The sequence below is a fragment of the Megalobrama amblycephala genome, linkage group LG16 (genome assembly GCF_018812025.1).
Source record: "Megalobrama amblycephala isolate DHTTF-2021 linkage group LG16, ASM1881202v1, whole genome shotgun sequence".
NCBI lineage: Eukaryota > Metazoa > Chordata > Actinopteri > Cypriniformes > Xenocyprididae > Megalobrama > Megalobrama amblycephala.
Window position 1 is genome coordinate 3,440,992 of NC_063059.1, and position 12,685 is coordinate 3,453,676.

General features: G+C 41.0%; 1 protein-coding gene across 2 annotated transcripts in view; it reads left to right on the forward strand.

Annotated features, from left to right (window-relative positions):
• Positions 1 to 12,685, forward strand: part of dscamb (Down syndrome cell adhesion molecule b) — a 226,346-nt gene that overhangs the window by 140,051 nt on the left and 73,610 nt on the right. For both annotated transcript variants that reach the window (XM_048160359.1, XM_048160358.1), the window contains exons 4-5: positions 2,250 to 2,396; positions 9,007 to 9,285. In XM_048160359.1, coding sequence (XP_048016316.1) covers positions 2,250 to 2,396; positions 9,007 to 9,285 — 426 coding nt within the window. The remainder of the gene's footprint in view (positions 1 to 2,249; positions 2,397 to 9,006; positions 9,286 to 12,685) is intronic.

Below are 12,685 nucleotides of genomic sequence, written 5' to 3' on the forward strand. Positions count from 1 at the left end.
TTAAACTGTGTCAGAAAACATGAATCTTAATTATGTCAGATAACATGGTCAGGTCAAAGTGTCTGAATAATTTTTGGTTCCAAATTTTTTATCAGTTTTACTGGTAGTCCACTGTATGAAGAATTTTTGGTATAATATGTCACAATTTACTTTATTTTGCTATCCTCACTTACATAAGTGAACTATAGTGTCCTGAATTCTAAATTAGCATAACATTAATCACTTCTAAATCTCCCTTACCACAAAAAACATTATATAACACAAAATTTTAGCATATTCTCTTCCTTTCGATTGCCATGGCCAATGCATGATGGGAAAAAATGAAATTTCTGTCATTAATTACTCACCCTCATGTCGTTCTACACCCGTGAGACCTTCGTTTATCTTCAGAACACAAATTAAGATATTTTTGATAAAATCTGACGGCTCAGTGAGGCCTGCATTGACAGCAAGTTAACTTACACTTTCAACCGCGCAGAAAGCTACTAAAGAAGTATTTAAAAGAGTTCACGTGACTACAGTGGTTATGAAGCGACGAGAATACTTTTTGTGCGGCCAAAAAAAAAAAAAACTACTTTATTTAACAATATCTAGTGCTTCATGAAGCTTTATGAATCTTTTGTTTCGAATCAGTGGTTCGGAGCGCCAAAGTCATGTGATTTTAGTAAACGAGGCTTTGTTACGTCATAAGTGTTTTAAAATTTCAATGGTTCTCCACTGGGGGGCATGTCTTTTGCAGTTTGATACACGCTCTGAACCACTGATTTGAAACAAAAGATTCTTAAAACTTCTAAGCTTCATGAAGCAACGTTTTGAAATCGCTCATCGTCTTTTTTTTTTTTCTTTTTTTTTAGGTGCATAAAAAGTATTCTCGTCGCTTCATAACATTAAGGTTGAACCACTGTAGTCACATGAACTGTTTTAAATACGTCTTTAGTAGCTTTCTGGACATTGAAAGTGTTAATTATCTTGCTGTCAATGCAGGCCTCACAGAGCCAAAATATCTTAATTTGTGTTCTGAAGATGAACGAAGGTCTTACGGGTGTGGAACGACATGAGGGTGAGTAATTAATGACAGAATTTTCATTTTTAGGTGAACTAACCCTTTAATTTAAATACTCATAACAGTTAATAATTTAACTGAAGTAATTTGTTTAATTTAAGTTTGTCCTAGTCAAACCAATTACGTATTTTGAGCTTTAGGGTTTATAGTGCACGGCTTGAAATTTAATACATCCAAACAGTGTGTGGTGTTGTCAAAATATGTGTGGTCACATAAATGCATTATCATGGAAATTCTACCGGTCATGTAGCAACACCTATTCTATTCTATTCTATTCTATTCTATTCTATTCTATTCTATTCTATTCTACATGTCAGAACAAAATGTCTGTGTTGAATTTAAAAGTGTGCAAGCTCTCATATATGTTAGGTGTATAATCACTGCTTTCTGAGACAGGGCCCACTTGCAAAACACACCATGAAATAGCTGTGAAATGATATGATCCTCAGTCCCACAACACAGCTCAGCTAATCTAAGAATGGTGCTTGAATTTCCTTTCTAATTTTAACCTTTTCAAAACAACAGTGCACAGATGCATTTTCCCAGCTTTCCATTTGCACTGCTGGTAGCAGGTCTCAGACGACTGCATGTAAACTAGGAGCTATAACCCCCTCTAGGGTATCAAATCCTGGACTCTCATTTCTAACTAGGTCAATGCTTGCTATAGCTGCAGACTCTCTATTTCTCCTTTTCTGTCTGTCTCTCTCTCTCTCTCTCTTTTCAACCTCGGTGCACCACAAGATCCATTTCTCATCTCGTACGCATCAACATCACAGTAATTTGTGTCCATTTACACAGTCATTTGACTGTAAGCAATATAATCCTGAAAATAAATGAATGAGATTTCGAGAACTAACCGTCATAATTGTACCGTTTCTCTGGCTGTGTCTGTGTGAACTGTAAGACTGGCTGCAGTCGTTGAAAGCTTTTCTGTTTCAAGCTCTGGGCGACTGACTGAGCGATCAGCTCGCTTGCAAAACAGTCACGTCCGATAGTTCAATACTGCGCTCCCTCAGGTCTGCCAGCGCTGGCTTCAAAGAGACATCACGTGCAGATTCTCTTATCTTACAAAAACAAGAAATGTTTTACATACATTTGTTTTTGATGGAATATATAGAGTCAAATAACATACTTTAATTGGGGTTACAGCAAGTCTAACCACAATATTTTGCTCTTTTTTTTCCAGGATCAAGATATCTTATTACATCCACGGGGGCCTTGTATATTCTGGATGTGCAGTCAGAGGACGCGGTGAATATTTATCGCTGTACCACGCGGCACCGATACACAGGGGAGACCAGACAGAGCAACAGTGCCCGACTGCTTCTATCAGGTGAGGGGCCTTTGTGTTGCTGTCACGGCTTCTCATAAATCAGTAGATGCATGCCAGAGCTTCACGATTTGGTCAAAAAAATTACATGCCAATTATTTACACATGTTGTGTGTAAAATTTCAACTACAATAAGATTAAGTAAAAAGGGTCACATGATGAAAGTTTTAGTCAACAAATACTTTCTCTGTCTGTATAGAAGCAAAAAGGCCGTAATGTCACAGTCAGCCATTAAAACATATTTGATGTATATAGGGATTCTGTGCAGTCAAATGATAATTCATAAGTGTTTTAACATTTGGTGAGGTGACATTTCTGCTCGTCCCCGCCTGAGGTTTAGCTCTAGGGGTTTGGTTAAGGGTGGCCCTTGTGGTGACGCTTTACCTAGAAAAGATTTGTTTTTATACGGATACGGATTTGTCAGATTGTATGAATTTATACCAAATAACACATTCATATAATACAGCAAAAATTATGCTCTTAGTATTTTTGTCTTGTTTTCCATTACAAATATCTATAACTTCTTAAATCAAGATACACTGTCTTGACAAGGAATGACTTAAGATATTAAGTCTTTTTTTGTGGAAGTGTGGAAAATCTATCAAAATTAAGCAAGTTTATGCTTAAAGTGCTTAAACTGAAATGAAATGAAATTTCTGTCATCAGTTACTCACCCTTATATCGTTTCAAACCCATAAGACCTTCGTTCATAATCAAAACACAAATTAAGATATAACCAATGAGGTTCATTCGTGTTACGCAGCATGCTTGAGCTTCTGTAAGAACCAATGAGGTTCATTCTCGTGTTACGCAGCATGCTTGAGCTTCTGCAAGAACCAATGAGGTTCATTCGTGTTACGCAGCATGCTTGAGCTTCTGTAAGAACCAATGAGGTTCATTCTCATGTTACGCAGCATACTTGAGCTTCTGTAAGAACCAATGAGGTTCATTCTCGTGTTACGCAGCATACTTGAGCTTCTGTAAGAACCAATGAGGTTCGTTCTCGTGTTACGCAGCATACTTGAGCTTCTGTAAGAACCAATGAGGTTCATTCTCGTGTTACGCAGCACGTTTGAGCTTCCGCAAGAACCAGTGAGGTTCATTCTCGTGTTACGCAGCACGTTTGAGCTTCAACAAGAACCAATGAGGTTCATTCTCATGTTACGCAGCATGCTTGAGCTTCCGTAAGAACCAATGAGGTTCATTCTCGTGTTACGCAGCACGTTTGAGCTTCCGCAAGAACCAGTGAGGTTCATTCTCGTGTTACGCAGCACGTTTGAGCTTCAACAAGAACCAATGAGGTTCATTCTCATGTTACGCAGCACGTTTGAGCTTCCGTAAGAACCAATGAGGTTCATTCTCGTGTTACGCAGCACGTTTGAGCTTCAACAAGAACCAATGAGGTTCATTCTCATGTTACGCAGCACGTTTGAGCTTCAGCAAGAACCAATGAGGTTCATTCTCGTGTTACGCAGCACGTTTGAGCTTCCGCAAGAACCAGTGAGGTTCATTCTCGTGTTACGCAGCACGTTTGAGCTTCCGCAAGAACCAGTGAGGTTCATTCTCGTGTTACGCAGCACGTTTGAGCTTCAACAAGAACCAATGAGGTTCATTCTCATGTTACGCAGCACGTTTGAGCTTCCGCAAGAACCAGTGAGGTTCATTCTCGTGTTACGCAGCATGCTTGAGCTTCCGTAAGAACCAATGAGGTTCATTCTCGTGTTACGCAGCACGTTTGAGCTTCAGCAAGAACCAATGAGGTTCATTCTCGTGTTACGCAGCACGTTTGAGCTTCCGCAAGAACCAATGAGGTTCATTCTCGTGTTACGCAGCACGTTTGAGCTTCAACAAGAACCAATGAGGTTCATTCTCATGTTACGCAGCACGTTTGAGCTTCCGCAAGAACCAGTGAGGTTCATTCTCGTGTTACGCAGCATGCTTGAGCTTCCGTAAGAACCAATGAGGTTCATTCTCGTGTTACGCAGCACGTTTGAGCTTCAACAAGAACCAATGAGGTTCATTCTCATGTTACGCAGCACGTTTGAGCTTCCGCAAGAACCAGTGAGGTTCATTCTCGTGTTACGCAGCACGTTTGAGCTTCCGCAAGAACCAGTGAGGTTCATTCTCGTGTTACGCAGCATGCTTGAGCTTCTGTAAGAACCAATGAGGTTCATTCGTGTTACGCAGCACGCTTGAGCTTCAGCAAGAACCAATGAGGTTCATTCTCGTGTTACGCAGCACGTTTGAGCTTCCGCAAGAACCAGTGAGGTTCATTCTCGTGTTACGCAGCACGTTTGAGCTTCCGCAAGAACCAGTGAGGTTCATTCTCGTGTTACGCAGCACGTTTGAGCTTCAACAAGAACCAATGAGGTTCATTCTCATGTTACGCAGCACGTTTGAGCTTCCGCAAGAACCAGTGAGGTTCATTCTCGTGTTACGCAGCATGCTTGAGCTTCCGTAAGAACCAATGAGGTTCATTCTCGTGTTACGCAGCACGTTTGAGCTTCAACAAGAACCAATGAGGTTCATTCTCATGTTACGCAGCACGTTTGAGCTTCCGCAAGAACCAATGAGGTTCATTCTCGTGTTACGCAGCACGTTTGAGCTTCAACAAGAACCAATGAGGTTCATTCTCATGTTACGCAGCACGTTTGAGCTTCCGCAAGAACCAGTGAGGTTCATTCTCGTGTTACGCAGCATGCTTGAGCTTCCGTAAGAACCAATGAGGTTCATTCTCGTGTTACGCAGCACGTTTGAGCTTCAACAAGAACCAATGAGGTTCATTCTCATGTTACGCAGCACGTTTGAGCTTCCGCAAGAACCAGTGAGGTTCATTCTCGTGTTACGCAGCACGTTTGAGCTTCCGCAAGAACCAGTGAGGTTCATTCTCGTGTTACGCAGCATGCTTGAGCTTCTGTAAGAACCAATGAGGTTCATTCGTGTTACGCAGCACGCTTGAGCTTCAGCAAGAACCAATGAGGTTCATTCTCGTGTTACGCAGCACGTTTGAGCTTCCGCAAGAACCAGTGAGGTTCATTCTCGTGTTACGCAGCACGTTTGAGCTTCCGCAAGAACCAGTGAGGTTCATTCTCGTGTTACGCAGCACGTTTGAGCTTCAACAAGAACCAATGAGGTTCATTCTCATGTTACGCAGCACGTTTGAGCTTCCGCAAGAACCAGTGAGGTTCATTCTCGTGTTACGCAGCATGCTTGAGCTTCCGTAAGAACCAATGAGGTTCATTCTCGTGTTACGCAGCACGTTTGAGCTTCAACAAGAACCAATGAGGTTCATTCTCATGTTACGCAGCACGTTTGAGCTTCAGCAAGAACCAATGAGGTTCATTCTCGTGTTACGCAGCACGTTTGAGCTTCAACAAGAACCAATGAGGTTCATTCTCATGTTACGCAGCACGTTTGAGCTTCCGCAAGAACCAGTGAGGTTCATTCTCGTGTTACGCAGCATGCTTGAGCTTCCGTAAGAACCAATGAGGTTCATTCTCGTGTTACGCAGCACGTTTGAGCTTCAACAAGAACCAATGAGGTTCATTCTCATGTTACGCAGCACGTTTGAGCTTCCGCAAGAACCAGTGAGGTTCATTCTCGTGTTACGCAGCACGTTTGAGCTTCCGCAAGAACCAGTGAGGTTCATTCTCGTGTTACGCAGCACGCTTGAGCTTCAGCAAGAACCAATGAGGTTCATTCTCATGTTACGCAGCATGCTTGAGCTTCCGTAAGAACCAATGAGGTTCATTCGTGTTACGCAGCATGCTTGAGCTTCTGTAAGAACCAATGAGGTTCATTCGTGTTACGCAGCACGCTTGAGCTTCAGCAAGAACCAATGAGGTTCATTCTCGTGTTACGCAGCATGCTTGAGCTTCCGTAAGAACCAATGAGGTTCATTCTCATGTTACGCAGCACATTTGAGCTTCTTCAAGAACCAATGAGGTTCATTCTCGTGTTACGCAGCACGTTTGAGCTTCAGCAAGAACCAATGGGATTCATTCGCGTGTTACGCAGCATGTTTGAGCTTCTGCGAGAACCAATGAGGTTCATTCTCATGTTACGCAGCACGCTTGAGCTTCCGTAAGAACCAATGAGGTTAATTCTCGTGTTACGCAGCACGTTTGAGCTTCCTCTAGAACCAATGAGGTTCATTCTCGTGTTACGCAGCACGTTTGAGCTTCAGCAAGAACCAATGAGGTTCATTCTCGTGTGTTACGCAGCACGTTTGAGCTTCCACAAGAACCAATGAAGTTCATTCTCGTGTTACGCAGCACGTTTGAGCTTCAGCAAGAACCAATGAGGTTAATTCTCGTGTTACGCAGCACGTTTGAGCTTCAGGAAGAACCAGTGAGGTCCATTCTCGTGTTACGCAGCATGTTTGAGCTTCTGCGAGAACCAATGAGGTTCATTCTCATGTTACGCAGCACATTTGAGCTTCTTCAAGAACCAATGAGGTTCATTCTCGTGTTACGCAGCACGTTTGAGCTTCAGCAAGAACCAATGGGATTCATTCGCGTGTTACGCAGCATGTTTGAGCTTCTGCGAGAACCAATGAGGTTCATTCTCATGTTACGCAGCACGCTTGAGCTTCCGTAAGAACCAATGAGGTTAATTCTCGTGTTACGCAGCACGTTTGAGCTTCCTCTAGAACCAATGAGGTTCATTCTCGTGTTACGCAGCACGTTTGAGCTTCAGCAAGAACCAATGAGGTTCATTCTCGTGTGTTACGCAGCACGTTTGAGCTTCCACAAGAACCAATGAAGTTCATTCTCGTGTTACGCAGCACGTTTGAGCTTCAGCAAGAACCAATGAGGTTAATTCTCGTGTTACACAGCACATTTGAGCTTCAGGAAGAACCAGTGAGGTCCATTCTCGTGTTACGCAGCACTTTTGAGCTTCAGAAAGAACCAATGAGGTTCATTCTCATGTTACGCAGCACGTTTGAGCTTCTGCAAGAACCAATGAGGTTCATTCTCGTGTTACGCAGCATGCTTGAGCTTCTGCAAGAACCAATGAGGTTCATTCTCGTGTTATTCAGCATGCTTGAACTTTAGCAAGAACCTTTGAGTTTGTGGTAGTCACATAGCTGTCAATAGAGGAACAGAAATCTCTCAGATTTCATCAAAAAGATCTTCATTTGATCTTCCACCTGAGGGTAAGTAATTAATGACAGAATTTTCATTTTTGGGTGAACTAATCCTTTAAAACAAGAAAAAAATATATATCAATGGGTAAGAAAAAATAATTGTTTTACTTTTTGAATATGTTTATTTTTTTCTTACTCCACTTGCAGATATTTTTGTTCTTGTTCTAAACATACAATAAACTCGGTTCTTTTCTTTTTTTTTTCTTCAGAAAACAAGACTTAATGAGTGGGTTGCACCAATAAGGATTAAATTAAGCAAAGTTTAGAGCTAATCAAGGATTTGTTGATCTAGGTGTGATGCACCACTTAATTTTAAACACAGATTAACAAAACAACATGGATTAGAAATCCAACCTGTGATTAAAACTCACATCTACGGTTTATTTTGTCCGCCACAATGGATTTGCCATTGTAATCAAACAGCAACAACATTTATATATTCAGTTTCCGTTTTGATTCAAGAAACTCTCTCTCTCTGACACAAGTAGCTCTTGCAGATAAAGGATATACATGTGTAAAATGTCAACTGTCTGTATTAACCGCTACTGTTACTGAGAGACAACTACAAAATACGCAGGGTGCTGCGGCTCTGCAGTTGGATACTGTTTCATGAGTCTGGTGTGAAGAAGGCATTAAATAGGACTGATCACTGGCGCTCACCTCATCACCGCTGCTGCTAAATGATCAACATGTACCTCTGCTTCATTCTTCGTCTGAGGTGAACGACAGATCCACAACCTGGACTGATGGGCAGCCATGGCCCTCACACTTTGATGGCTCTATGTTCTTTTATTTTCATGTTTATCAGTAATAAGCACCTCTCTGAGACCAGACGCTACATCCGATGTTTCTGTCTTCGTTCAGTCATCAACTATATTTTACATTTAGTATTTAAAACTCCTCACATGTAAATTTAAAATTAATCCCTAAAAGAGGATAATCTATCTTAATCTATTTTACATTTAAATGAAATCCATGATCGAAAGTATGGTTTTATTAAGCATGTTCATTAGGATTTTAAGCATAATTGATATAAGTTTGCTGTCTATAATACCTGGATCCTCATTCATCTCAGTGGTATTTGCTTGGCTGAGACTGGGAAGTACACAATTTGAAATTCACAATTTAATCATGGCAGCTCATGGCCACTCAGATCTGCAGCCAGGTTAAGAAACAAACAAACTAAACAACCTAGTCTACTAACATCAACTAGCATTGCTGTGATTGAGTTTCTAAGACAGCTGTTGAGGAAGCAACTATATATTTGACATCTTTTTGACTGCCATAAATGATCTCTCTGTTCTTTTTTTACTTGTAGTAGACTGATAAATATGAGGGGAAAAAAGAAAAAAAAAAGATCAGATTGTAGTAATTGCTGTAGAACATATGGGATGGATGGGTAGACATAGACCTCATTTTCCACTGCTTTATAAAGAAAATGTATTTTCTCTCACTCTCTTTTAGAACCTGTGGACTCCGCTCCGGTGATTCTGGATGGGTTTGAACGGAGGGAGGTTATGGTGGGACACCGGGTGGAGCTCCCGTGTAAAGCGTCCGGTCACCCCCCGCCCAGGTATCGCTGGCTGAGGGACAACAGCCCCTTAGAATCAGACAGCCGCTACCACCAGAGTGTATCGGGCCTTCTCATCGAGGCCACACGACCCAGCGACGCAGGCAGTTATGTGTGTGAGGTGTGGAACAGCTTCGGGAACGCCAAAGTGGTCGGACGGCTGGTGGTCAAACGTAAGCTATCTTTTAAAGCAGAGGTTCTCAACTCTTGCCCTTGAGATCCACTTTCCTCCTGTTTAGCTCCAACTCTGATCAAACTCACCTGCTTTCTAGTAATAGTGAAGAGATTGATTGGCTTGTTCAGGTGTTTGATTGGCGTTGGAGCTAAACTCTGCAGGAACGTGGGTCTCATTTTGTTGGCCAAAAATTTGAAGTTGAGCATGATTAGCAAGTACACACATCAGCAAACAACATAATTGTTTGGATGGGCTGTTATTAGTTAACAAGTCTTTACTTGTGCTGTGTTCTATCCAAAGCTGTATATCAATATCTCAGGCTTCCACCTAATGTCCAAGCAATTCCATATCTTAACACAAAATGGCTACCGTTAGGTGTGCTGGTGTTTGTTGACAAAGCAACAAATTTTGTAGGATAAATGATGATATACTTTTTGAAGGTGTACAATATCAACAGAAAATATCCGTTACTAGGGGTGTGACGAGACAGTTAGCTCATGAGATGAGACACAAGATTGAGTTCACGAGAACGAGACGATATTGTAGTGATTTGGACTAGCCTCACACGGGGCACCACAAATGTAGTTATTTATGGTCTTAAATATTAATATTAATATTTTGTATTAATATTAACATTGAGTCAGATAAATCCTTCCAGTATTTTCGGGGCACCAGCCAAGGGGTCTCACCTTGACAATAAAGAACAATCATGGAAGATTGTTGACTGAATTACAATTATATAAATGGGAGAAAGTTCGTCATCCGACCAATCTGAAGGATTTGTGAGATATCGTTAACTTGTAGAGCCTCTTACTGTATTATCAACACAAGGAAGACACAAGTGTAATAAAAGGATTTTATTAACAAAAGGATAGACAAGAGTAACTAACTACTGAATGGATAAAGTGCAAAAAGATTGATAAATGCAAATGAATGAGTTGGATGTTATTATGGCAGTTACAAGTTAATCTTATGGAAAGATGAACTGTAGTTTCTCTAGAAGAAATAAGGTAAACCTTATTCTGAATTCTGATAAACTGATATCAGCTATGCAAAATCTAATGCAAATTAGATAATCACATACTGACAATATACACTAATGCCAAGGTCTCTAGAAAGAGGTTTGGTAAGTGATATTTACGTCTGCCTGGTCGTGCTGAATCCGAGGGTGACGTCTTCCACTTGTGGGAGTGGGAAGAAAGGAGTTGGAATCCATTTCACAGCCTTGAACACAAAGTACATGTGAACGTTTAACTCCTGGAGCACAGAGAAGGTCCTTCTCCTGGAATACGCAAAAGAAGAAGCCTTGAAGGTTCTGATGTCTGTGCAGACGATCCTTATTCTCTGGAACATGCAGACGGAAGGATCATTAGATTCTGAAGTCGGTGCAGATCCGGGCAGTCTGGAACACACAGATCTGGAGGATCTCTGATGAGATGATTTTGAAGTTGGTACAGAAGATATCTTGAAGATGGGGGGGCTAAGCTTGTAGTCGTTGTCTCCGTTGCAGTTTTCAAACTCCCCAAATTCACTTCTTGCAGAACTTCCTTGTTTCTCTCTTTAGAGCTTCAGAGTCTTGAGAGAGCAACTTCACAACTCTGTGGAGTTCGACTTAGCTTAGCACATCTTGGGACCGGAACCTTGAACCGGGACTGGAACAGGAACTGGAGCCTGGAACCAGAACGGGAAACTGCAGCAACCCGACAAACTGGAACAATTCTCTGTCTCAGAGACAAACTATTTAATCTGTCCCGAAAAGAAGAAAAATGCAAATTGGCAGATCCAGATCCAATGTTTTGATAGGCTGATGCTGTCAGAGGTGGCCACTGGATGGCCCCTCTCTTGCATGAGGTTCACTTGAATAGCTTAAAGTTCATGTTTAGAAACCAATTTCAGATTAACTTAGGCTTTGTGCTGAAAACATAAAGTCCAAACATCATTGGGTTATATTGAACTTTTACCTATGCATTCATGTATACCTTAATAGGTAAGTTTGTATATTTTGCACGTACACAAACAGCACTCATTAAGTATATAGAGTTCTGTTAATAGAAATGGAGAAGATTTGCTCCATTTTGTCCACTGTGTGTCCATTTTTATATAGAAAATACTTTTTTTGTTGCTTCAAGCCAAATGGCAAAACCTGTCTGGTGAGTCAGTTCACACCTCAGGTCCTAGGACTGAGGGACTGGGGTGAACAATGGGTGAGTGGTGATAGGATTAGCCTGCTAAGTGTCATTTCAGTTCCTGAGTATGAATTATCATATGCAGTAAAAGACAACAATATCCAAGCACTGTAAAAGGTTTTGCCACAAACTTAACTGACTGGATTCTCTCCTGTATGATTTCATATGAGCCTCTTCAGATCTTACTGTACATGATTTATGAGCTTCTACAACTTTTGACCTTCTAACTGAACTTCTTTCCACAAATTGATCATAGAAATAAAAACAGTATTAATAAAAATGAATAACACAGTTTTCTCTTAGTCTTATTAAGTGCAAACAATAAATGCAACCATAATCAAAGTACACTCTCAATATTCAAAGTTCAAATAGAGACCAATTTTTTCCTCAAGTATGATACAGAGCTAAGAGATAGTTACAACTACACAGCCCAGCCTAACATAGCTTACACATTGGGAGATATTTGCATGCATCAGGGAGCCGCTTTCAAATTGCGGGGTATTGAAAACGTATTTGGATGCACGCTCGCGTTTTACTTTCGTGATTGTGCATACTCTGTGAATAGGGAGCGGCGGTGCTGAGCGCGCATTCTACAAAATAAGACATTTGTCTGAAGCTTAGGCTCTGTTTTGCAAGAAATCCTCCGCCATGGTCTCGTCAGTCATCTCATCACTTACTCTAGTCACGTGATCAGTGAACTCTGATTCCTGCTGCACTATGTATGGCTCTGCAGCTTGTGTTGGATGAGCAGAATGGGATTGAAGTGTCCGTTATCCAACTCAATTAAATGATTTTTACTTCTATAAAAAGCAAAACAACAGTGCGGCCTAATGTAACTGTAGCAGTGGCATTTTCTATCCTAATTTCACCCTCACACTCTGTCATGATAATATCGCGAGACAGCTTTTCACCTCAACGAGAAATCTCTTCACATTTTAATCTCGTAACACGAGATATCGTCACACCCCATCCGTGACCACGTTTTACTCCTTTGTCTCTGCAAACGATTGCTAAACAGGATTTATTTTTATGTAATCTCAGAACTGACTCAATGTTGTTCTTTTTTAATTTGCTGAATTTAGTGAATTTTTACTGTATACTTCTTCTTGGTTGATTCTATGTTCACATGACATCATGTAGCATTCTGTTGTACTTTTCCAAGTAGGAAGTTGGATATTATGACTTCCTGAGTTGAATGGACGGCAGCAATAA